Source organism: Mauremys reevesii, linkage group 7 (genome assembly GCF_016161935.1).
Source record: "Mauremys reevesii isolate NIE-2019 linkage group 7, ASM1616193v1, whole genome shotgun sequence".
In the NCBI taxonomy this organism is placed as follows: Eukaryota; Metazoa; Chordata; order Testudines; family Geoemydidae; genus Mauremys; species Mauremys reevesii.
Window position 1 is genome coordinate 16,834,490 of NC_052629.1, and position 27,641 is coordinate 16,862,130.

At 38.7% G+C, this 27,641-nt stretch overlaps 1 protein-coding gene across 1 annotated transcript in view; it reads left to right on the forward strand.

The window, feature by feature from the left end:
• The window catches only part of INPP5F (inositol polyphosphate-5-phosphatase F), a 98,154-nt gene that overhangs the window by 57,816 nt on the left and 12,697 nt on the right, over positions 1-27,641 (forward strand). The window contains exons 4-17 of the mRNA XM_039481809.1: positions 263-391; positions 5,194-5,361; positions 5,726-5,782; positions 8,790-8,988; positions 10,499-10,678; positions 12,818-12,885; positions 13,395-13,519; positions 14,739-14,816; positions 16,515-16,635; positions 19,473-19,601; positions 22,169-22,286; positions 23,495-23,693; positions 25,297-25,368; positions 25,543-25,616. Of these exons, the coding sequence (XP_039337743.1) occupies positions 263-391; positions 5,194-5,361; positions 5,726-5,782; positions 8,790-8,988; positions 10,499-10,678; positions 12,818-12,885; positions 13,395-13,519; positions 14,739-14,816; positions 16,515-16,635; positions 19,473-19,601; positions 22,169-22,286; positions 23,495-23,693; positions 25,297-25,368; positions 25,543-25,616 (1,717 nt within the window). The remainder of the gene's footprint in view (positions 1-262; positions 392-5,193; positions 5,362-5,725; positions 5,783-8,789; positions 8,989-10,498; positions 10,679-12,817; positions 12,886-13,394; positions 13,520-14,738; positions 14,817-16,514; positions 16,636-19,472; positions 19,602-22,168; positions 22,287-23,494; positions 23,694-25,296; positions 25,369-25,542; positions 25,617-27,641) is intronic.

Below are 27,641 nucleotides of genomic sequence, written 5' to 3' on the forward strand. Positions count from 1 at the left end.
TTTTTATTATGTATAAGTAGTTACTGCAGTGAATAAAGAACACATTATAAAGCATGCAATTAACACAGCAAGAAGTAGATGGAGAGATGTAAATACTTTTTATTAAACTCTGATGAAGATATTAGCATTATTTTTAATCTTACTGAGAGTTTAAGTACATGTTAATGAAATCTAATTTTATTTAAAAGGTAGTAAATAAAAATTGCTGTTGGGATAAATGTTAAGTATCAACTTTAACTGACACAGTATTTTTATTATTTAGCTCTGTAAAAAGCATCACTTTGGGATAAATAAGCCAGAGAAGATTACACAGTCTCCAGATGACTCTAAATTTCTACTCAAGACCTTTACTCAAATTAAATCAAATGTGTCTGCATCAAATAAAAAGAAGGTGAGGATTTACTATTTAAATTTGTGTGGTTTTTCAAAGCATTTTTGATTTAGTGATTTGAAGGCTGTGGTGAATAACCAGAGTAACATAATATGCCCTAAAATAATAATAGTTTTTATGCCCTGTAAAGAAAACCAGTAAAAGACCAAGAATTATGTATTATGTAACATGGAGAAAACAAGCTGACTTCAATCCTGAGTATTTCATTTTAGTCCTCATGCTTGTTCGTTTGAGTGTATGTAATACAGATTTGCAGAAGATGGGCCCATAGCATTAAATGTTCAACTGTTACAGAATTATATTCACTTGAAATGCAAAGTACATTTGAAGAGTTCTCCTGATGAAGTGGAGTTAATAGAGATATTTTTCATCTTTATAAAACAATACTAGTTGCTAACTCTGTAATAAGGGGAAACATTGTGCATACAAAACATTCTTCTTTCTTATACCCCTAATCACAAAGTCAACATCTTGAAACAAAATCCACAAGGCTGGAACAGAGCAGAGATCTGTAGATATTGCCTAATTAATTTCAGGACTAATTTCAGTTTCCAGCAAAGTAGAAAAACAATTCAACTTTTCACCTGGAAAGTAGCCTGAAAAAGATACAAACACTTCAAATTATTTTTGGATTTGTGTACCTAGTGGATGAGAGATGAAGGTTTCTCCAAACTCTGTAGAAAGAAATCTGAAGTGACACTGAGGAGCTAAATCTAACAAACAGTAGCACATGTGTACATACTGTATGCTATACAAACAAGCTAGTTGCAATAATTTCAGCACTTCAGAACCCTTCTCTAGATGATCCCCATGATCTACTAAAACTGTAATTTCTACATCCACTGTTGTATCTGGTGCTTTTTAGTTTTGTTTTTAAATCCTCAATGGAGTAGAATAAACCAATGCTGAATTAGTTTGAGACGCTTTAAAAAGTAGACTTACCTCACACAAAGTAAAATACCTTCTTTATGCTTTTAAATAACTTGTACAGTCTAAAGGGACAGCGTGGTTATTAATGCATTTATTTTTGTGACCACCTGTTATTTATTGCAAGGTCTCTGCAGTCTGACCTGTTATGTGGTTTCTGCCAATAATTCTTCCTAAATGTTGGGGTCCTTCCATAGAACCCAGATGATAGGATTGACTTAAAGGGAGGTTCCCCTATGTATTTGTGGTAGGTGTGCCCAAGTCCTCACGTGTTACTGATAAATTTTGATAACTTGAAAACTTTTGATTTAAAAACAAGTGCTTCCATTTTTTAAAATATTTTGAGGAGATTGCAGAACAATGTTTTGTGATAGTTGGAGATATGCTTTTAGGCTGATGCTGATGTTAAACTCTCATAGAGATAGTGCTACAAAGAATGTTCGGTTGAATTCTGTCCTGTAATGAAGTGTATATACACATCCAACATTTTTTAGGGGAACTAGATGGAGGCTTAATCTTGAATCAATATTTAAATTTTTTTTAGCTTATGGTATGTGTTCACTTTTTCATACAAATACCTCTAAGCCACTTTTTTTCTATTAAAGATTTTGGTTTGGCACTTGAATCTATGGGGTTGGTATTTTTTATCACTTCTATTGAACAAGCTATTAGCACTTTGAAGCTTGATAATGTAATCAGCCAGTTATTGATAGTAACAATACGTAAAGAGCAAATAAAAGAAGAAACTTTTCATTAAAAATGATGTTTTGAGTGTGATCTCTAGGAAGATTTTCCTTGTGGCAGACTGTGCTTTTGAAAGTACTCTACTTGATATTTTTGGGGGGGTAGCATTTTTGAGGCATCAATGGAGAACTGGTTGATTCATGGATGATGTTATGTAAGTTAAACAGTTGTCACATGTAAAATAGAGAAATGTTTTTTCAAAGAACAGATGAGTTGACAGTGTTTGATTTTTATAAAAGTTTATTTCTGAAGATGTTTGATATACAATCATAGTTTTATACTATGGCATTTTATCTATAATGTCCTCTACCTTTTCCTCCCTTGTGCATTTTTTCCAGTAAAGTTAAATACCTCTTTTTAATACACTTTTCATTCTTGATACTGATTGGGATATACTTCAAATATTATTAGTTTTGTGTTGCTGTAGTATCTGGTAGCCCCAACAGCTTGCAACCGGTTGCCCCAAATAGTTAACAATAAGAACATAGGACTGGAAGGGACCCCTGGATTATCAAGTTCAGTCCCCTGCTATCGCAGGCAACCATGTTGTATAAGCCTGTTCATAAACATATTAAGCTCCATCTTAAAACAGGTTAGATTTTGGGCCCTCATGACTCCTATGTTCCAGAACCTCACTCTGTTGATGGTTAGAAACCGTCTTCTAATTTCCAGCCTAAATTTACTCATGGCCAATCTAAATAGACAAGAAAAGTAAAGAGGATGGGGAGAAGGGGAAGGTTTACAAGCCTTGAGTTAGTTCCATAATAGAAAAAAAAAATGTTGGAGGTAGAGTTGGGCAGAGGATGGTAGGAGTGGAATACCTAAACAGAAAGGCAAAGGAAGGGGAAGCAAGAAGAAGAGGAGTGGGGAATTCCATGAAATCTGCAAGGGTTTTTGCTACTGTTTGGTTTTATACGGAAGATGCTTGGATACTGTGGTGATGTGTGGCAATATAAAACCCACATATAGAGGGAGGGAAGGACTGAGAGTGGCATGGAGGGAAGTGGGGTTAAGAGACTGCGCGCGCGTGTGTGTGTGGGGGGACGAGGAGGAAGCTCTAGCAAGCAGCCAATCAGTAGCATTTCTAAATAAGTCCATTCAGGTGTTGCATTTAATTTACCTCTGTGGTCACATGCATTAGGGCCCAAGACTTCAGTGTCACCATTATAGGTAGGCTTGGAAGGATTCAATTTTTTTTTATTGGTAAATGTCGATTTCACTATATACACAAACAAAAATATTCCCCTGGAGGATGACTGCAATTTACAGGTAAGCAAAGTAAGAAAAATGCGGCCTGAGAACTTGCTAGAGTTTGATGTAAGGCTATTTCCTTTGACATTTGATGTTGACAGTTTGTGTCTTAACAGTTATGAAGCTTTAACTTCTTAAGTCTACTATGATTAAATAATTGTCTGACCCTGATAATTTCCAGCAACTGTGAAAACTTAAATTGATAAATGTTTATTTTTAAGCTTTTTTATGTATGTTAGCGTCAAAATTTTAACAAAATGAAAATCAAATTCTGCCAAGCCTAATTACAGGTTAAGAAGTTTCTTCAGTCATTTTCTTGACTTCCTTTTCCTGGGTATGCTACCTGTTAAGGTGACAAGTGAGTGTCTTCTCTCCTGAAACCATATCAGAGCTGCACCTATCCTGGAGCTTCCATAGTTTGGCAAGCAGCTTTACATGCATACATTTCTTGAGAATGGGAGGCAGCAAGAGGGACTTCGCTGGCAATTCAACGTAGCAAAAATGAGTGACCTGCTCAACTGGTCCTCAGAAGTGTGGGCAGAAGAGGCTAAAGTGGAGATGGTTGCCATCTACTACTTCTGCATGGCTTAGGGAACTCTGCAGTAAGAGTGAAAGATGGCTGCTGTGTGTGGCCCTAAACTCATCTGTTTCTTCATGATTTAAAGACCTCAGCTGAAAACTGCTTTCTCGTGTTCTCAAGAAAGTTCTTTTAGCACAATTTGTTCCCCCCATGTGGCCACACAGCCCAAAAAGGCACCCAGATTGGAGTAGCATTCCTCTCTTACAAAGATAATAATAGACATTGTTAAGAATTGTTAACATTGTTAAGAATTTACATTTCAGCTGAAATATGTTGGAATGATTCCCACTTTGGCTCAGAATCCAGTTTAGCTCTGCTGAATAAATCCAAGGGGCACAAGGCATTTTCATTTACTATAGTCACTTCTAACTTGCTGGTTTTATTACAGCAATGTAATATTACCTCAACATCTGCAGCATTTTGCTGTAGCAACAAGGCCTTTCTAAGCGCATGAGATGCTTATTCATCCTATCCGTTTATTTTTCTTCTGTTCATGATCATGAGAGGTAGAATCTTTCACATGTATCTCTCTCCCTCAGTCAGTTTTGTCTTTGAACACTCTTCTGAAGAATCACTAATAAAATAGCTTAAATCACCAAAATTATTCCAGGTGAGATCCCCAACTTCTATACATGTGACTGCTTGCTTGATAAGTGGCTGTGGTTGTGTCTTCATAGTGTTGAAATTAAAAAGAAGACTTGGCAAGTCTTCTCAGAGAAAGACTCTACCAAAATTCTTCTATTAGTCTTCAATTCTAGATTGAAATCTCCATGGTAATATTCAGTAGGTGGACATCTTGAATGAAGTTAAATTGAATAAACCTGAGTAATTTAGCAAAACATTTTGTTAGGCCAATAGTTTTCATAAAATTCTCCAAATGGTCTATAAAATATGTTCATGTCCAGCTTGCTTGCACCACCGTCTGGATACTGTTCTTAGGGAAAAAATGCTTTGCAGTACATGAGATGCACGAGGAAAGTTTCATTTGTGCCCAGCACCTCTAAGAATCTACTACTACTACTACTACTGTTTTATATTAAATTTGATCTTGCCTACATCTACATGGGCCTCTTCATCAGGAAAATTTGTTTTTCTTAAAAAGAACAAGACTACTTGTGGCACCTTAGAGGTTAGTCTCTAAAGGGGCCACAAGGACTCCTGTTCTTTTTCCTGATACAGACTAACACGGCTGCTACTCTGAAACTTGTTTTCCTTGTGTGTGCATGCTGGTCTGCAAGTGTCCTTACTTGATTTTTATTGAGCTCCACTGAAAAGGTAATAATAATCTTTTGTCTTGCAGATAAAAGAAAGTAAGGAGAAGGAGAAACTGGAGAGGAGATTATTAGAAGAACTCTTCAAAATGTTCATGGATTCAGACTCCTTTTACTACAGTCTGACTTATGACCTAACAAACTCTGTCCAGAAGCAAAGCTCATGTGAGAAGGCTAACTTTCCGCTGTGGAGGAAAGTAAGTATTTATATGTCAGCAGATGACTGCCTAGTCTGTCTTTTCAACATACTGTATTTGTTCTGAGTCCCAGTGATATTGATTTTGAAACCTTTAAAGGCCAGATCATCAGCTGGTATAATACATCAACTGGCCCTACATTAGGTTTCTACATAATGGAAACAAAATTAAAAACTACCAAAAACATGTCTTGGAACTGAGATTTTTAAATGTTTTTTGGATTTAAAAAAAAAAAGGAGAGCGCGAGCAGTGAAGGGTTGGATAACCAGTTGGAGTTACTGGGTAGTTAGTTCATGTTTGGGATCTTTACTGAGAGGCTCTGAAAAACCTTGTTTAAAATACTGCCATTTTTATTCTCTTATAGGTTGATGACAGATTCTTTTGGAACAAACACATGATTCAAGATCTCATCAATACTGATGTGAGTAATTGTTTTCTAAAAAGTGCGTCTTAAATTTGTTAAAGCTGAGCACAATTCAGTAGAGGTGGTCAGAAATTTTCTAACGTAGTTGTCCAAAGGAAAAAAATGCAGGTTTGTTGCAATGGAAATATTCTGTGGGATTATGTTAGTTTTAACTAAACTTTCCACAGAAACCTGCCTGTTTTCCTGGTAGCTCATGTGCTAGGCTCCTCAGCACCTTGACCGCCTGCCTGGTAGGGGACTTCTAGGCATCTTGGCAGGAAAGGGGTGCCTCTTCCCCTGGTTGGCTGGCTGCCCAGGTTGCCTATGTCTGTGCAATACTTAGCACAGTGGCATCCTGGCCCTTTATGGCTCCTTTGTGCTATAGTAATACAACTAAGTAATAGTAATACTATTCAGTGTACAAAGTGGTACTGTGCATCAAAGTATCCTGAGCTTTTGTTAGTACAGTATGTATGGCTGATATAGAAGTGATAAAGCAGCAAACAACCCACTTTAACTTTTCCTTAAATATAAATATGAATTAGAAATGCTTCATTAAGACTGTCTTTTCTAAATTTTCAAGCTCATAGATGAACATAGGGTAATATATCACAATGATTTAAAGGTTAAAACTAACCAGCTGGCCTCACTAGAAACTTCAAAATAAAGTTTAACACTTGCCTTCTGTCATTTGTGGTTTTAAAAAATAAAACTTGGCCATTAAATGTGACATCTTTCTGTGGGAGTCTTCTCATTTGTTGAGAATTGCAAGACGAGGGCCTAAATGCACCTCTACCTCAATATAACGCTGTCCTTGGGAGCCAAAAAATCTTACCGCGTTATAGGTGAAACGGCGTTATATCGAACTTGCTTTGATCCACCGGAGTGCGCAGCATCCCCCACCCCAGAGCACTGCTTTCCCGTGTTATATCCGAATTCATGTTGTATTGGTGGCGTTCCACTCTTATATCGAGTGGTGTATATAAAGGTTCTGTCCACAAGGTGAAAAATTTAGAAAATTAGTTTTACAACTAATGGAAATATGACAAATATGACAGCTTCTGTTTTTGAGCCAAAAAGAGGATAGTTTGGGGCAAATTCACATGACAATTTGTAGGAGTATAAGAAACTTGATGACTTATGACACAACTCTCAGCTAATTTCAGTAGAGGTTTCCTTTTAGAGCCGTGGTGCCCAAACTTTTCCTGTCACCCCACTCTTTACCAGTAATGGAATCTGTCCATGCCCCCCCCCTTCCATTACTGCACAGTTGACTCAGCAGAGGAGTTTGAGCTGAAGGCAGAGCTTGGGGCAGAACTGGGGATGGGGGAGGGGCTGGAGGTGGCCCTGGCCTGGGGGTGGAGAAGGAATGAGGACAGAGCTGGGCTGGGGGTGAAGCTGGGGGCAGAGTGAAGCTGCGGGTGTGGGCAGAGCAGGGCGCAGAGTTGCGGTTGGGGCCAGGGTGGGGTGGAGTTGGGGCTGGGGGCAGAGCAGGACTGGGTGGTGCTTTGTCTCCTCCCCCTCCAATCGGGGCTGGCCCGGATCCTGCTGTGCCCCTCCTCTCCCCTCCACGTTCCTCCATGTCCTCCTACGGGGTAGGGACAACTGTTTTAGAGAATACAACTAATATCAAGCATAGTATATGTCTCTTATCTTTATTACGTTTTCTTGTTTTATGTGTACATTTAGAATATAAGAAGTTTATTTCTGTTTAACATTTATATTTAAGGGGAAACTGATCTTAAACCATATATGCATCATTTAAGATTTGACCATTTTGGTTATTCTTTTATACTGTGTGGTTAATTGCTGCCTGTGTGATGCTTGACTTTCCACGAATATGTGAAGCTCTTTAAAGTAGAAGTAGAGGTTATCTCTGACATTAATTTTGATCTCTGTGCATGTGATCTGATGAACTTCTTCCATTTATGGCAACTAGTTAAAAAAGTTAAATGGAATGTGTAATTATTGTGGCACGATAGTGCACCCGATCCCGGCAACATTCTTTACTTGCACTATTTTGAAAGTGACTTGAACAGAGATTCTGATGAGCCAGACAAAAAGCAGTGTAACATAAAATGCAGCTAGAGGAGAATTCCACAAAGAAGGAAAGAACTGCTTTCTCCCTCCTGAAAAGACTGATAAAAGAGAGAGTTCTTTTCTGAAAGCCTTCTAGAAATTCTTAAGTGAGTAGACTTTGGTACTGATCTGACATTTTAGCAAGGATGATTTAATCTTTCAGCATTACAACAGGGATACTTATTGTGGATGTTCAGAATATTCAGATTGGATTTTTTTTTTTAAAGCTCTTTGCTTCTTTTCTGGAAGGATATTATTCACCCAACAGATCTCATCCATTTATTTAAAAGCAGCAAAGAGTCCTGTGGCACCTTATAGACTAACAGACGTTTTGGAGCATGAGCTTTCGTGGGTGAATACCCACTTCATTGGATACATGTCATCCACTACATGGATCCGACCAAGTGGGTATTCACCCACGAAAGCTCATGCTCCAAAACGTCTGTTAGTCTATAAGGTGCCACAGGACTCTTTGCTGCTTTTACAGATCCAGACTAACATGGCTACCCTTCTGATACTTTCCATTTATTTGGATGCTGTCTGTAAAACACAAATGAAATCCTTAAAGAATGTAACTTTTTTTAATTAATAAAGTGAGCAGTATGATGAAACTTTTAGGTTACATTGTAATGCACCAAGGGAGCTCCTTTGGTTTTATTTTTCACCAATCCTCCCCCCCCAAAAAACCCTCTGGCTCCACTGGTTAAAATAAAAGCACCATCACTATCAGAAGAGAAGGTAAAAAAGGTGTTTATACAGAATGACGAGGCAGGGCATTCTGGGAATTTTTGTGGGATTGGACCTGAGTTTTGAGAAGGCTTCTCTAAAAGCCAGAGTAACACCAAGCACACCTGCAGAAATAGCAATAATATCAGAAACCTCTGTAGATAGTTTAAAGTAACTGTTAAAACTGGTATAGATGTAAATATTTTTTTGTAATTTACAGAACGCAGAAGTGGACTCTTGGATTATACCCATCATCCAGGGATTTGTACAGATTGAAGAACTTGTAGTTAATTACAATGATGCATCTGATGATGAGAAAAGCAGTCCAGAGACGCCTCCTCAGGAGCCAATTTGCGTAGATGATATTCACCCGCGATTTCTGGTAGCACTTATCTCACGCCGAAGTCGGCACAGAGCTGGTAAGCAGAGTGTCCAAGATATTAACCATGTTAAAAGGGATGTGAAGGATAAAACTTCAAAAATAATAGTGCTCCATGGCACAGTCCAGAACCACACTCCAAAATTCACTGATAAGTGAGAAACAACTGAAGCACTAACCTCAAATGTTTTGTAAAATTAGTTGCTCCAAATCAGTATATAAAAATAAACTTAAGCTTTGTTTTTAGACCTTGCCATCCTCTAGGTGCCTTAGAAATTTTGAGGAAAAAGTGGTGATTTAAAGTTTAGATACTGTTAGTTACATAACGTCCTTCCGACACCCCCACGCACCCACCACGCAGTATTGTTTAGCTAATGCTCTGTAGTTCAGAAGTTCAGTGCTGCTTCAGGGATTTATTCTTATTCTAATATTGTGGAATCACATTTCCATGTTTTATATACAATGAGTTTCCTATTTAATATGAGTGTAATTACATGAACTTACTAACTTTCTTGCCTTTGGAATACTGATGTAAACCCTTATAAACTTTTCCAAACTACTGTACTTGGTAATCAGGCCAGAGGACCCTGGATGGAAAAACAAAGTATGATAGCCACAGCAGCAAGAAATATTTAAAATACACAGAACTAGGTATATAGATGGAAATTTAATTGCTTCATTTGTTAATGAACCATTCTGCCCATATTCCAAATCTTGAAGCTGCTCATGGAGCATTCTTCATTACTGTACTGTAAACTGGAACATCGATCAGTCAAAGATGATCTGTAGTTTGACTTTCAATTTAGTATTTTGGTTTTTAGTGTTCAGGTTTTGCTTGTACATGTTCATTTGGTAGAAATCTGCTTTATCAAGGCTAGATGCCTTTTGGAACGGATTAATTACTTTATAGATTTGTGATAACTAAATGGTGTGATTTGGATTACCGTCAGACCCCTCTGCCCCTCCCACCCTTACTTTTTTATTTCTATTTTTTTCATATAGTTAACTCCTGCTATGGGGCTGCTCCAGTAGTAGCACATAACACTCACAAATCAGAACATGACTCTTAATCTTGTTCCTGTGCTAATATGAAGGTAACGCTCACTGCAGCAGTGTTTAGGAATAGAAGGAGAAGGGAAGAATGAAAGTGATGTTATTAAAGTGACGTTACCACTGTGGTTTGTCCAGGAAGTACTGTCCTAATGGTAGTACTGTTCTTACAACTAAGATCCTGCTTCAGTACAGTTGTATAGCTGTATAGACAAAAGCAACCCTTGGGAATAGTTGCAGGGGAGGATAAGGACTAAAACCAAAGCCTTGTTCCATCTCTGCCAAATTAAAATAAAATGGGAGATGGGAGCCAGAAAAGGAACCAGACATCAGTGTTGGGATAGCCTAGCTGATTTGTCTTGTATTTCACATAATCTACTTCCTTACCACCAAAAACACTTTCCAGAAATGTACAGAATATCCATATTTAGGATTAATTTTTAAAAAATTACACAACTTGCTTGAATAAACTGATCAATATCTTTCTCTTTGTCTTCTAGGGATGCGGTATAAGCGAAGAGGTGTTGATAAAAATGGGAATGTGGCAAATTATGTGGAGACAGAGCAATTGATTCATGTCCATAATCATACTCTCTCATTTATTCAAACACGAGGCTCTGTGCCAGTGTTCTGGAGTCAGATTGGATACAGGTACAACCCACGACCACGACTGGACAAGAGTAAGTATTGGTAATCTGTGGAGTTTGTAAAATGTACCCAGATCACTTAAAAATAATTGACTTTGAACGTTTAGTTATTCTATTAACCTCTGATCAACACTTTTTTTTTTAACTTAAAGTAGTGATGGTGAGTTGATCCAATTTTAAAATAACTTCTCTGTCCTTGAGTTGAACTCAATACTTAAGGAGTCCCCATATCTCCCAGATACAGGAGAATAATTGAGTTCCCAACATATTTCTGATAATACAGACTATTTTGAAGAATCTGCACTTTCACTTTTAGTCCTAAATCAGCAACTAACTTTATGTCAGACTGTAAACTCTTCAGGAGAGGGACTTTCTTATTTTGTTTTAGGTGTTTTCTCTTAAAGGCAGGATTGTCTTTTTCTATATGTTTGCACAGCATCTAGCTCAGGCTGGCAGCCAAGTCTTCATTTATTCGCGGTAATTTAAGGTTTCACGTGCCAGTAATAAATTTTACATTTACAGGGTCCGGCGGATGGAACCCCAGACTGGCAGTGGGCTGAGCGGACTGGCGGCTGGGACCCCAGGCCGGCAGCAGATTGAGCTGCTCAGCCTGCTGCCGGTCTGGGGTTCTGTTTGCCGGCCCCTGCCAGCTGGGGTCCTGGCCACTGGCCCAGCTCAGCCCGCTGCCGGTCTGGGGTTCTGTATGCCAGCCCCTGCCAGGCGGGGTCCCAGCCTCCGGCCCTGCTCAGCCCGCTGCCAGCCCGGGGTTCTGTCCATCCAGACCGGCGGCAGGGACCCCTGGCCAGCAGCAGTGTGCCACAGTAAATCAGCTTGCACGCATGCCATAGGTTCCCAACTCCTTATCTAGCTAAATGGGGCCTTGATCCTGATTGGGTCTCTAGGGACATGTCTGCACTGTCCTGCACTTTGGACTGGAGGGGCATGAATATTGGTGCACACCAAAGTGTTGCACTGTAACTCCTCCATGTGAATGCTGTGGATGCAAACAAAGTTTTCTACTTCACATTAACATAGTTCTCTTCAGACAAGGCTCCATTTATTTGAAGTAGGAACTTTTTAGTTTGTGGCTGCAGCATCCACACAGGGGAGTTATAGCATAGCATTTTGATGCACAGTGCTGTTCGCACCTCCAGAGTCTAAACTGCACCCAGAGTCTAAACTACCTTTAATTTTTGTTTTATGGTAGCATTAAGGACATGTCTAGACTTGTCCTTAATGCTACCATAAAACAAAAATTAAAGGTATATCTTTATGGTAATGCTTAGCTTTTGGCTGTGTTAGTAGAGTGGTGAAGGTTAGTATTTTTGCCAGCATAATCCTGTCAGGTTCAAGTTCTCATAAAGCACTAACAGATTCTGATGTCTTGTGAAGAGTTTGCTAACACCCTTGAAATAGCTGAAAAAGGATCTCTTGCCAGATCCTAGAAGAGTAGTGCAAATTCATTTACACTTTAAAGATGAGAAAAAACAGTGAGCAATAAAAACATAGCAAAATCTCCGCCCCCCAAATCATATCACAACAGTTTGAAATGCTAAAGACACTCTGTGTGTGGCATTGGTTCATGGGGCTGTGCAATTCAGTACTGTGGTGATCGGAGCGTCTGAATTCCTAGTAAAATTGGTGGGAAATTCGAAGAGGATTTCAATTAATTTGGAAGATTTATAGGTAGGTTATAGCATCTGTCAGGATCAGTTTTGATGTCAGAGATATAAAATCCTACCTCCATTAGTTAAATGTATTCCAGATAGTTTCTCCTAGTGTGTGCCATTACATCTTTAAGAATATAGTTTTACTTTCAGCCTTGGACACTTTGTGAACTTTTTTTTCTTTAGCAGGCTCTGTGCTATCCTATTCTAACGTTTACATTTAAACCAGCTCTACATACTTTTACAAGATTACTTAAACATTTAAGATACTTCTGAGGTGAAAGAGGTTCATATGAAGTATGGAACTGGCATAGAAAGGTTGAAGAGGTTTTTAAATAAGAAAAGGAAAGAGTAGATTGGCTTGCATCCAAAGTATAAAAGAGAATGTTTTAGTTTAAGATACTCACCTCTGCACTATGATGAACTTGAATATGAGTTAATACCTTAAATATGAATCAAGTGAAAGGAAATGATTAGTTCTTCACAGTGTCCTTCTATGTTGTAGGTGAAAAGGAAACTATACCCTATTTCTGTGCACACTTTGAAGAACAACTGAAAATTTACAAGAAACAGGTGTGTTTTAGGCCTGCACTTCTTTTATGAGTGTATTTATTACTAAAACTTAACTAACTAGTGTGAATAGTTTAAAAATACTTTATAAACAATCTGAGTACTTTAAAAGGACAATCAAAAAATTAGAAATTTAGGTATAGCACTTGACTTTCCTGAATTATACAGCAGTTTACAGAAATAGTAATTAAACCCACCTTTTTGGTAATTTTTTGATTGGGCTTGTCAAATCAGCATTTGTTTTTTATTGGAGATGAGATTAACTATAGCAGTTAACCTGATCACTTGGGTTCCAAAACAAAAATGGGGAAAAATGGTGTCTGAAGAGAACCTTGTGTTGGATAAGCTAAGCACAATTACTTATACATCTTTTTTTTTTTTTTTTATTTTATTTTTTTACTGTTTCATGTTTTTGTAATTTGTTTTGTACATTGCCTTCTAGAGAGAGTGTAATTCTGCAAGTATCTTCACTAAGATTACCAAACTATTAAATCCATTTAATTTTTGAACAGGTTATTATTAATTTGGTGGATCAGACTGGACGAGAGAAGATTATTGGAGATGCTTACCTTAAACAAGTGCTATTATACAACAATTCAAACCTTACTTATGTTTCCTTTGACTTCCATGAGCACTGGTAAGAAGACTTTCTAAAATGTCATGTTGTAGTATTTGCTAAAATGAGAGAAATGTTCTTGAGTGGAGGGGAAACTATTCTCTAATAGTGTGTGAAATGCATTGACTTTCACAGAGAGAGAGAAATATTGCTTTTTGTAAACAAAGGTAATAACTTGGGTTTTTCATAGCTTAGCTTGCCATTGTTTTCTACTGGACAGTTTGGGTGTTTCAAAAAACATCATTAGTGTTTTGGTTGTTTGCTCCAATTCTCCCTTTGCTCTTTCCTCACAGTTTCTTCAACTAAACTTCATGCCACACCTGCCTCTTGTAATCTGTCCTTCCCTGCTCTGTTCCCCTAACCCTGTTTCTTTCAGCGCCCCCTTACCCTTCCCTTTTCTTTCCATTTAGCTCATTCCCTCTGAACTAATCCACCCCCCCCCCCACAAAATCATGGAAATAACAGGGCTGTTTTTGCCATCACATTGTTCACTCTGCCTTTGTGTTATAGAGTTCCCCGCACCCCTTGTCTGTATTGTCCATTTAAATTGTAAGTTCTTCAGGGCAGGAACTGTCTACTACCTTATACAGTGCCTAGCACAATGTGATCCTGTTCTTGGTTGGCCCTTAAGCACCTTCATAATAAATATGATTAATAATAACTCATCTGGTCCCCTTTTCTGGATCACATGGCTGGGGAAGGGCAGGGGGCACACAGGAGGATGTTAGATCCTATTATGATGTTGCTGGAGCAGATTGCCTACTACATTTCAGTACTGAGGTGGCTGCATTCTGGTGATGGGTAATATGATCTCTACATATATTGTCTGTCAGGCTTGTTGAGCACCCTCAGGATGAAAATGACACGAATGTAAAGATTTTATCACTTGTCACTTTTTTGTTTTGCTTTTGGTTCATGCTTTAGCACCCTACTATAATTGCCCCCCAAATCCTCTCTCATTTATAGGTGAACGCATCGAAAGAGAATTCTTGAGATGCTGGAGGGAAGATAGGCATGGCTACAATGTAGCTGTTTGAGTATATTTTAAATGGTTTAATTTGCCACTGACATTTGAAAAGATTTTCCTAAACTTTGTACATTGCCCGAGAACTGCTGTGAATAAATTCTGCTTCAAATTTAGCTAGATATCAGTTTATATTTGTCTGTACTTGACTTGTGTGGTGTTGCATCATTTTTCTAGTTGAAACTTAATTTACTTTTGTGAACTCTTTTATTTTAGCAGAGGAATGAAGTTTGAAAATGTTCAAACATTAACTGATGCCATTCATGATATCATCCTTGATATGAAGTGGTGTTGGTAGGTATTAGCATGCTCAAGGTAGTATGCAATTGTTTATAGAAACATTTGAATAAAAGAGTAGGGGGAAAAACAGTTTAAACAATCTTTGTTTAGATGGATTTTTATGGCCTTACTGATTATCTTTTCCCTCCAGTCTTATCCTGTCTTGAACATTAGCAAATCAACATCTTGGAGTCAATGTTGTGATGTATTCTACTTTATGGTTCTATCCTTTTAACAACAAAAGAATTCCCAATAACATTGTCCCTTCCCTGAGGTTCACTGCTGTTAATTTGAAAAATAAAATAAAATAAAGAAATTATGTATGAAATATCATGCATTTCCCCCACCCATAGAGCTCCAACCTTACCCTGAACAGCCAATGAAAACCCTTGACCTTCAGCCAGGTATATTGGTTATATGTTTATGCATTTTGATATATGGTTGATGTGGCTTTCATGAATTACATTGTATATGGTTCAGTACATTGTTTCGTATTGGTGTGTGTAGATAAAATGAAGTGTGCTATCATATAGTCACTGGTGTCTGGGAGATGTTTTTCTGCAACACTTAGGAAATTTTGTGAATTATTGCCCTATATGTTAGTGATTGTTCTAAAGCTGGCATTGTTTTTATATTGAAATTAAAGAATTAAATTTGTATGCATGTACTAGAATATTGAACTTTTAGTATAAATGGGCTGCCTTTCATGTTCAGGATAATGGGGGAGAAATGTGAGTGAAGGGGAATGGAGTGGGAGGTAGCTATTCTGAAAAGGGGGCTCTTGTCAGCTGGTCTGATTTGGGTTGCTGGTAGTTCTGAAAAATTGAAAGAAAAAAATTGGTTTGTCTCAAACAGAATCTGAAAATTCCAAAAAGTTTTGATGAATCAAAAAAGTGGATGAATTACGTTTTGGGTTGAATGAAACTTGCACTCTTTCACATTAAAAGAAATAAAGGTCTAGAATGGGTGGAGGTGATAGTGATAGTGCCGGTGCTCACCTTCTAACTGTTAGCCAAATAGTTAGGGCATTCATCTGGCTTATGGGAGACGGGTTCTGTTCATCCCCTCTGTCTGATGTGGAGCAGGAATTTGAACATGGGTCTCCCCTGCTGCAAGAGAGTGCCTTATCCAGTAGACTATGGGATATTCTGGGGTGAATCTCTTGCTCTCACCTATGTATAAAATACTTGAATAATCCATTGGGCTAGAGAGAGAAGTGAGTGACTATAGCCTGGTGGTTAGGGCACATTCCTGTAATGTGAGAGACCTAACCAAGTTCAGGTTTCTACTTCCACATGAAGCAGAAGGGAGAATTGAGTCTGGGTCTCCCACATCCCAGGCAAGTGCCCTAACTACTGGGCTAAAAGTTAAGGTGGACACCACCACTACCATCTCCTCTGACTGTTTTGTTTTATGAATGGTTCGTATGTTCCTCCCCCGACCCAAACTTTTTGACAACTTTGCAGGAAGCTTTAGGTAGACAGAAACTGCATTTTTCAGCAAATAAACTATTCATCTGAAAAACTTCATGCAGTTCTAATGGAGTGTAGCTGGGATGCTGAATGAAACTGACATGAATATTCCATGGTTTAGTCTAGTAGAAACATGTTTTCTAACTTAAATTTTCTATTTTATTTGCATGGACTGATCAGTTATTTTAAGATCTCTCAATAAGCATTTTACCTCTTCTGTTTTTTTTACCACCTTTGAAAGGGTTGATCAAGCTGGTGTGATTTGTAAACAAGAAGGAATTTTTCGTGTTAATTGTATGGACTGTCTGGATCGGACCAATGTAGTCCAGGCTGCTATTGCAAGAGTGGTCATGGAACAGCAGGCATGTATGACTTGTAAATTTTAAAGTGATAAATATCTGAGATTTTTTTTTATTTATGAAAAGATAATCAGCATCGTTGTGAGTGAAAATAACCTAGAACTTGTTAAGTTATGAAGGTAACGGGATCTTCTTGAGACTTGGGGGGCATATTCACATTCCCAATGTTTAAACTTCTGAATAGTTCTTGGATCGGGAGGCATGTCCTTAACATTTTTGGGAGAAGAGACTGGCATTAGGGTCACCAGAACTATTATTTCAGTTTTATTATGTAGATTTGTAGTTGTTCATTAATTCATAGGCAGTGATTATCGCTGGTGTATACTTTTTTTCTTTTACAAAATTAGGTATAGGTAGAAAAATGAGTGGGTCCAGAGATGCACTTTAGTTTCAGGCACTTGAGAATAAAATATCACATCAACCAGCATATTAAGTGCTTGCTATGCCTGAGAGATCATTCCCCTTGACCATAGAGAGACAATCATTCTCCATCTTTCCAGATATCCTAAACAGATAGTTGACAGATCATTCTCTTCTGGAATGAATCTGTCCCTTGCAGAGATGGCATTTCCAAATAGGAGGAGGAGGAGATGATTAAGGAGCTTTCTTATAGTTCAACAATCATCTGCTTCCTCCTTTGGAACCTCAGCCTTGGTTATATCTTCTGCCTGAAGAGGATATTAAGTAGATGATGGTGCATGTAGCCTTGAAAATTCAACATGCAGTGCAGGAAGAGGTGAAAAAGCGCTGTGATGTGCTTGAGATAAAGGATAAAGGCAAGCTGGCCCTTCGTATAAATAATGAATTGATCTGACTATGAAAACAGGTGCTGCCAAGTTCCAATGTCATCTTCAGCAAGGAATCCTGACCATATGATTCTGGCTGTGCAACAAGGATTGATTTGATTTTTCCTTCTAGCATCTTGCCTCTGATTCTTGGACTCTTCTGCCTCCGAATAATCAAAGCAAGATAATCTTTCATGAAACCTTAGTCCTGGGATATGTCTGTGCTGCAATTAAAAACGTGTAGCTGATCCATGACAGTTAACTTTGGCTTGTGGAGCTTGGGCTAAGGGCTGTTTAATTGTGGTGTAGGCATTCTGGCTTGGGCTGGAGCATGGGCTCTAGGACCCTGCGAAGTGGGAGGGTCCTGGGATCAGGCTGAAGCCCTACCCCTAACATCTACACTGCAACTAAACAGTCCCTTAGTCCGAGCCTCATGAGCCTGAGTCAGCTGGCATGAGCCAGCTGCGGGTGTCTAATTGCAGTGTAGACGTACTGCTTGAGATTGAGTTACGGAGTGGGGCATTCTGCAATAACATTGGAACAGTAGATCTGTGAGACTATCCCCCCATTCCATCCCACCCCACGGTTAATCTACTTTAGAATTGTTCTACGGTTGTTAGGCATGGTATGACTCCTACAATACAGACCAGCAGAAGCATGGTCTTCGGAGAACACCAGTTGCCTGTAAAATTGTCACACTTCCCAGGAGCAAATGACTCATTCTCTTTATGCTGGAAATTTGATAACACTTCTCAAATCAATAGTTTTTAATACAAATTCTATTCTTGTCCACAAATGATGTTTTAGCATTTAGACTGTAAGAAAATAGTCTGAAGGAAAAGTCACACTTGTGATTTAACCCAGTGAAACTCATTGGAAAATAACCTAGAACTTGTTAAGTTATGAAGGTAACAGGATCTTCTGGAGCCTGGGAATGTGCATATGCCCCTAAATGTTTAAACTTCTGAATAGTTCTTGGATTGGGAGGCATGCCCTTAACATTTTTGGGAGAAGAGACTGACATTAGGGTCACCAGAATTATTATCTCAGTTGCTCTTTGAGGTGTGTTGCATATGTCCATTACGTGACTCACCCTCCTTCCCCATCATGGGGTCTGGTTTGAAGGAACTGAAGGAAGGGCAGGGCAGTTCCACATTTTATACTTTCCTATTCGAACATGAGGCGCTTAAGGCTCAGGCATCAGTGCCCTGTAGGTATCACTAGGGAAAACTCTCACAGTAGCACACAAGACATGTGCGCACATAGTGTAATGGACATATGCATGCATCTCAAAGAACAAGTTACGAGTGAGTAACTATTCTTTTCTTCAAAATGTCAGAAAATGGCCTAAAACAAAATCCTCACCAGTACCAGAGCTATCTTAATGGGTACTGGGCTGAAAAACAGCTCCTTTCTGAGACCATCTTTAGCCAACTAGCTTGAAATCTTAACGCTTGCTTCTTTGTTTTTCTTGCTTTACTAGTTCCTTACTTTCTCATTAATGCTAGGTCAGTAGCTTCCACCTGGCTCAACAAATGCATTTCTTTTCCATGTGGCACCTGCTAATTACATTGGATTAGCAGTATTCCAGTCAGCTGTTCCTTTGGTTCAGTGTAAGACCTCTATATAGAAGCGGTCTTTCTCCTTTGTGCCTTTTGGCTTTCCTCATGGCATGCTCAGAGGAGGAAAAACAAAAACATGACCTCTTGCTGGCTGCCTGGGGTAAAAATTAGGAGTTTTCGCTGCTTAGATCACTAAAAAATAAACCTGGTAGTTTTTTGTGCTAAAAAAAAAGTCATCTTTGAAGACAAACTAAATAGAAAGAATATTTGATATCTGCAAATATTTAAGGATGCATCCTAAAAATTAAGGATGTTTGTTTTTACAATATAACCTTTGGTTCTGATTGTAAAATGAAATAACTAAGAAAATTTAGTAAATGGTGTTATTACTAAAATGATGTGTACCATGTTACTTTTTTCTTTCTTGGATTTATATAGTTTGAGAATGAATGTCACTTTGACCTTATCCACTAATAAATGTATCAAATTCCAGCTGAAAAAGTTGGGTGTGATGCCACCAGAACAGCCTTTGCCAATGAAATGCAACAGAATCTACCAGATAATGTGGGCAAACAATGGAGATTCCATAAGCAGACAGTATGCTGGAACAGCAGCTTTAAAGGTAAAAACAAACAAACAAAAAAAAGAAACAAAACCTAAAAAATAACCCCTCCCCAAACCAGCCAAACAAAAACAGTGTAATGCGCACCTTGTTAAGTTTCGTGATCTGAATTATTATGCAGTATGCAGTGGGAGTCATTTAGTTGATTGGTTTTAAAAGATGCACATAAAAATGACACTAAAATCAGCTGAAGTTTGATTCCTTCTATACAATTCTTAGAGACCTGTGGACTCTTGGGGGATTTCTACAGAATGACATTAGACAATTGGATAAATGCTTTTTGGACCCATGGAGTGAGTGTCTAGTTTTGCCCAAGTTGCCAGCGTTCTTCAGCTCATGACACTGCTGTTGTTAAATAGCTCGACTCTGTTTTAAAGAGAAGAAAAGTGTAAGAATTGAATTAATATTGAAACTAAAGATCTGTTTTAACAACCTTTTGAGTTACATTTCAGCAGAATACATTCATAGTATTTCAAAACACATGTGCTGAAGACCTTGATAGATAGCAGATGATAATCTGCCTTTCTAGCTACCGTGAGAAGAATCAACCAACTATCATTAAATAATGGAAAAATAATCCATACAATATTTGTTTTTTAATGTTGCAGGTGAACTTCAAATGTTATTTACCTGCCAAGACTAGAATTGAGGGTTCTGTACTTCTCACAGCTGTGACCCTTTCCTCTGGTAGAGGCTGCTCCATTTATTTTTACAAGGGATCATTAAAGAGCTAAACAAATTGCTCTTAATACACACACACATTGGTGAAATTTTTCCAGAGCTCCCAGCCCCTGGTGTTGCAGGGCCTGTATGTTGTCAGCAGATTGCACTGTTATTAGACAATCTTTTGTAATTGTACGCGCCTCAGGGTAGGAATGGTCTTTATTTTTGTTTGCTACAGCACTTTGTAGTCATTTAACAAATTAATAAGGCTGCCTGGCTAGAGCCTTCATTGAATAAACTATTGATTTGTTTTTTCCCTCCATCATATCTTTAATTTGTGCCTGTCAAGCAAATAGATTAAAGTACAAAGATTGGTTTGTTTTCAGTTTGTTTACACAAAGATGCTTGTATTTTGACAGTCCAAGTTATTCACCTGGAAACCAATTTAAGCAATCTTCCAATGGATACATTTCTTAAAATTAAATACTCTTGAAACATATTTTTCTTTAATGATAACTGACCTGATTTTCAGAGGTGCAGCACACCAGTAGTTCCTGTTGGCTTTGTGGGTGCACAGCAGCTCTGAAAATCGGGGCAGTTTTCTGCTAGGATCCTCTCATGAAGTAAGATCTAGGAATGACACTGGCAAAACCCTTTGCTCTAAAGAATTTTGACTCCTGATGCTGCAGGCCCTAGACAAGTCGACGGCTTACTGAGGATCATGGTTATGAGGGCTGCTATTTGAAGATAGATGACTGACTGAAAGGGTGCTTATTGTCCCTCTGTGAATGGTGCTTGGCTCATATTAACAATAAAGCCAAAAGATTCTAAGCCTCCTTTTGAGCAATGCCCAAAAAAAGAATCCTAGAATCATAGGACTGGAAGGTACAGGGGTGGCTCTGTGTGTATTGCCGCCCCAAGCACAGCAGTCAGGCGGCTTTCAGTGGCATGCCTACAGGAGGTCCACTGGTAATGCGGATTCAGCAGCATGCCTGCGGGAGGTCCGCCGGTCCTGCGCCTTCGGTGTACCTGCCGCCGAATTGCCGCCGAAGCCGTGGGACTGGTGGACCTCCCACAGGCATGCTGCTGAAAGCTGCCTGACTGCTGCCCTCACGGCGACCGGCAGGCCGCCCCCCGTGGCTTGCCACCCTAGGCATGCGCTTGGCATGCTGGTGCCTGGAGCCGCCCCTGGGAAGGTACTTCAAGGGGTCATCTAGTTCAGTCCCCTTCACTCATGGCAGGACTAAGTATTATCTAGACTATCCCTGACCAGCGTTTGTCTAACCTGCTCTTAAAAATCTCCAATGATGGAGAATGGTGCATGTCAAACAAGCCTGAAGAATAGTGATATCTTTATTGATTTTAATTAAAAAAAAATCCTGTGTGACCTATCCTAATATTAACAGATAGGATAAATATTCAGGCTATTGATTTCTTTCTTTAGTCTTTCTTAAGACTTGAAACTTATTGTTGTGCATGTACAGTCCATGCAGTCTAAGTGCGACCTTGATTCATATTACTTTGAACTTGTGTCCGAGACATTTATTCTATGAATTGATAGAAATGATTTCGTGGTAGGTGTAATTTATGTTAAAACGCTGTGGACCTGGTTGTCAACAGCATTTTTTAAGATTCTCCAGATTCAAACGTTTCTTGAACTATATTTGTAAATCTGTTTTTATGTTTTGCAGGTAAAGGAAATACTCTTTCTATTATTCTTAATATATCTTTATTTTGTATATACAGAATAGCAACTTAAATTTAATTTCCTGAAATTTCACTCATTCAGTTATGCAGTATGTACACTAACCTCCAAAACAGCCTTTTGAGAACTGAGAGGGTTGTTATTTAAATGCCACACGCTTGGCTAATTAAATGTTCAAAAGAGTGTTTCTGTGTAACAGGGTGACTTCACAAGAACTGGCGAAAGGAAACTGGCAGGAGTAATGAAAGATGGAGTCAATTCTGCAAATAGATACTACTTGAATCGCTTCAGGGATGCTTACAGGCAAGCAGTCATAGGTAAGGGGAAAGTATAAATCTATTTTCAGCTGAATCATTTCACATTTGTCTGCTTTTGTGAATGTTTGTGAAAATATCTTGTCTTCCTGTGACTTGTGCCTTCAAAAGGGTAAGCAAATATATGTTATCACAATTTGTGTGTGACTTATACTTTATGCAACATGGCTTAAGTGCATTGTAGTAGATGCCAGTTCACTCAGTAGGATTATATAGCCATAACCTCATTTTGTCTAGGTAACTAGAGATGTACCAACAGTTTGACTTTATCCATTTATCCTATACGTACAATATAATTAGAATAAACTTTCTTCTTGGAAGCTGTTTCTAGTAATTTTTGTTTTTTAAGAAATGGTTATAGCTAAATTTTTCTGAGCAAAATAACCTTGTTGATACTTCATTATATGATATTAAGACAAGCATATAATTAGGAGATGTTGAGTGACCATACAGACCTTCAGATCCACCATACAGTATAACCTCGATTTTTATACATACCAACCCTCTGAACAGCCAGTTATACAAACCAGTTTTTTCAATGGGGTTAAAAATCACATATCTTAAGCAGGGGCAGCTCTATGTTTTTTGCTGCCCCAAGCACGGCAGTCAGGCCGCCTTCGGCAGCACGGCTGCAGGCAATCCACTGGTCACGCGGATTTGGCGGCGTTTCTGCTGATGATCTGTTGGTCCTACACCTTCAGCGTACCCGCCGGCGAATTGCTACCGAAGCCGCAGGACTGCGCTGTTGAAGGCAGCCTGATTGCTGCCCTCATGGCAACCGGCAGGCTTCCCCCCATGTCTTGCCGCCCCAGGCATGCGCTTGCTGCGGTGGTGCCTGGAGCCGCTCCTGAACTTAAGTGATGTCTGTAAAGAACAAGTCAATATCCTTTCACATTCTGATGCCTTCAGTACATTGGAAATCACTTTGCAATGGTTTGGAGGACAAGAAGAAAGTGTCATACACCCTGCCTCCTGTCATTTTGAGATGTTCAACTTTATGAACTTCTTAAATTTATGAACTTCTTAGTCCCCAATTAGCGTGTAAAATAAGGGTTCTACTGTGTTGTAACCCCGCAAGTTTTGGAGCATAAAGCTTATTCAAAGCCATATGCTAAGGTGTTGAGAGACTGCTTCTGTATGTATTTCTCTAGTTATTGATCTCATTTATATTTGTCTGTTCCTCATATTTATCCTCTATATTTGCTGTCTAGATTTGATGCAAGGTATCCCTGTGACTGAGGATCTTTATTCCATATTTACAAAAGAGAAAGAACATGAAGCACTGCACAAGGAGACAGTGAGAAGCCATCAGGAACTGATCAGCCAGCTATTGCAAAGTTACATGAAACTACTCTTACCAGATGATGAAAAATTCCATGGTGGATGGGCACTTATTGATTGTGACCCAAGGTGTGCAGAACAAGATTACAATTTATTGATTTTCTGTTGGTCATCTGCCAACAAGGAGTCTTCCACAATTATTAAATTATACAATTATTAAATAATAACCTGTTAAATTACTTAAATTTATTTGTAGCTTTGATAGTTGATACATACATACTCTAAGCATGTTGCAAATGAAGACTTTTAAAGAAAGTGACTATGTCCTCAGATAATATGTGTATCCTACAAATCACTTTTAAAATGTGATTTGTACTGAATGCAGGAGGGGATTAATGTGGTGATGATTTCTTAAACGTATTCTCTTAAGTACCCTAAAAATGGGTGCGTAATATAACTAGTTCTGGGAGACATCACCTGGCCATACAGCCATTCTTAGGCCTGGTCTGCACTGGAGCGGGATTGATCTAAGTTATGCAACTTCAGCTACGTGAAGTTGATGTACTTAGATCTATTTACTGTGGTATCTTCACTGCGGTAAGTCGATGGCTGACACTCTCCCATTGACTCCGCCTGTGCCTCTCGCCCTGGTAGAGTACCGGAGTCGACGGGAGAGTGGTCGATTTATTGTGGTCGATTTATTGTGTCTAGAGTAGATGCGATAAATTGACCCCCGCTGGCTCGATTGCTGCTTGTCAATCCAGTGGGTAATGTAGACAAGCCCTAAGTTTCTTCGATTTTTAGGTGTGGCAGGCACCATAAAGAGAATTCTCAGCCATTTGTGGACATTGAGAGTAGGTATGTTACCCTTACTGCTCTCAAGCTGAGGTATGCTGCATACCTATAACTTGTAGTGTAATGGAGCTATATCTGATTAAGTGAATTTAAGATTTGTGAAAGCCTGTTGTCCTGTTAACCACAGAGCAGGCACACAAGGACGATAGGAGTGCAGACTTCCATTGTGCCAATGTGCCTCAAACTTGTTCAGGTGAGGTGACCTATAAATATAAAAGGGTGGTTCTGTCTCCTACTAGGTTAACTTTTAGCCTCTGAGACTGTCAGGAAAAAGTCAATTCAATTATGATACTTTTTTTTTTTTTTTTGCTGTGGATAACTATCCCCTAGGAACTGAGCTGAGTCTACAAAAGAAATTAACTTTGGACTGTCACAGCTTTGTTAAAAAAGCCATGAAACAGCAGTCTAACATTAATAAATATGTGGACATGATTTACTGCTGACCTCAAGGTGAAAGCTTCCAATCCTTAGAAATGTCCAGCACCTTCACGTGGAAATGAACATTGCCTCTTCCACAATCCCAGTTGCATGATCCTACCCAACCCAACCAATTTGTAGCTTCAGCCAGGCAAATTTGTCTTGGTGTTATTGATGCACTTTATTTATATACCTCACAGAATATTTTGCTCTTCAAAATTATATTTGCATTGTGCTGGTGTATTTTTATTGAAAACTGTAACATGGACAGATATAAACACACAGCACATTATGCAGCAATTAAATCTATCCCATTCACAGTTATAATTACTTGAATTCCTTTTTTATTTTGGTATTGTGGTTATGTCTTTTTCTGTCTAAAACATAATGTCTGCAAAATGCCTATCAGTTGCAGCTGTATCACTAAACAATTGTGTATATTTGACTACTTGTTTTGTAGCCTCATTGATGCTACTCACAAAGATGTGGATGTTCTATTGCTGCTTTCGAACTCTTCCTACTATGTGGCGTAGTAAGTCACTGTTTTTTTCCTTCATTCTTCATGTGCTGTATTCTGTTAATAAACATACCCTATTTATATGTAGAATCACTTTACTTTTAACAGCTTTGTGCTACACAATAATTGTTTTTTAGCTGTGAGTAAATAGATATCTAACTTTGGACATTGACTGTTTTCTCTGTCTAGTTATGATGATGAAGTTGACAAAGTAAATCAGTATCAAAGACTAAGCCTCGAAGCCTTGGAGAAAATAGAAATAGGTAAGAATTGAAAGACACTACACTTCATTACATGCTATCCCTGTTCCTTGAAGGTACTCTCTTAAGTAGTGTTCCACACTTGTTGCCAAACGATGCTATGAGTAACAAGGCTATTTCCTCACTGTACAGTAGGTATCTCTAGATGGGGTGTCAGTTTCAGGGTAATTGCATCTATATATTCCTCCCCCATCCCCCACCACCCCTTCCTGTGGCCCTCTCCAGAATTGTCAAGTCAGGTCTCCAGTCATCAACTGTCTCTGGGTAGGGGCCCTTGTCTTGCCCCCATTTGATTGAGGGGTTTTTAAGGCTGCACAATTCCCTGTCTTCACTGTGACGTCCCTAACAAGCCAGTTTCACATTAATGTCTTGGATAATGGAGTGGAGAGTATGCTTATTAAATTTGTGGATAACACCAAGCTAGGTGGGGTTGCAAGCACTTTAGAGGAGAGGATTAGAATTCAAAACGATCTGGACAAATTTGGAGAATTGATCTGAAATTAACTAGAATGAAATTCAATAATGGCAAGTGCAAAGTACTTCACTTAGGAAGGAAAAATCAAATGCACAGCTACAAATAGGAATAACTAGCTAGGTGGTAATATTGATTAAATGGATCTGAGGATCCAGCAGTGTGAATGAGTTAGCAGTGTGATGCAGTTGTGAAATACATTCTGGAGATTATTGACAGGAATGTTGTATGTTGGACACAGGAGGTAATTGTCCTGTTCTACTTGGCACTGGTGAGGCCTCTTCTGGAGTACTGTGTCCAACTCTGGGCACCACACTTTAGGAAAGGTGTGGACAAGTTGAAAAGAAAGTCCAGAGGAGGCAACGAAAATAAGAGGTTTAGAAAACCAGACTTATAAGGAAAGGTTAAAAAAAACTGGACATGTTTCGTCTTTAGAAAAGAAGGCTGAGAGGGGACTTAATAAGACTTCAGATATGTTAAGGGCTGTTATAAAGAAGACTATGATTAATTGTTCTCCATGTCCATTGAAGATAGAACAAGAAGTAATGGGCTTAATCTGCAGCATGGGGGATCTAGGTCAGATATTAGGAAAAAAATCTAATTATAAGGATAGTTAAGCTCTGGAATAGGTTTCTCCTGGAATAGAATCTCCATCAATGAAGGATTTTAAGAACAGATTGGACAAACACCTGTTAGGAATGGTCTTGTTATTACTTAGTCTTGCCTTGAGTTCAGAGGACTGGACTAGATGACTTCTTGAGGTCCCTTCTGGCCTTCCATTTTTATGATTCTATAATCCCCATCGCACAGTGTTACATAAAGCATTACTATGCTCAACACAAAATGGTCCCCACAGATAATGCATGCAGTTGCAATATCTGTCAGATGGTTTTTAAAACTTTCATGTAGTTAGGACTCTAGCAGAAGTTTGCTGTCTCGCTGGTGGTGTATGACCAGACTGAGCATCCATTAAGTAGTTTTTCTCTTCCCTTTGCCCACCCTGGATTCTGTCAGATTACCTGCAGTACTATTTGAAAAGGAAAATGGCAGTCTCTCTAGTGCTGGTCAGGATTTCAGATCATAACCTCTCTGTGCCATACTCAGATTCCTCTGAGTTTACAATAATAGTCAATTCCAGGGTATACCTCTCTCTGTTCCAGTTAGCTCACATAATAATGCATAGTAGAAAGGGAACAATTTTTTGAGTACATGGTTTTCAAAGAAACTTTATTGAAATAAATGTAAGTATTGGCTTAATTTTGTCAAATTATTACAGCAATTACGTGTCTGAACCAAATAAAAAACAAAATATATTCTATGGTCAGTTTCATCACATGCTGAAAAGTTTCAAAGGTGTCATGGTCTGTTTTGAGAGGACTGCTTGATTAGATGCCTTTCTGCAGAGTTTTCAGGTTCACGTTTGTGCTCTTGTATTCTCCCTTTCATAAGGCCTGTGGTAAATAGCAGAGATACAATGGTTGCACTTCAAAAAGTCTCTTCTGTTTTGAAAGATTTCAACAATTCGAGAGAGATTCCTTCTACTTAAAAGGGGAATA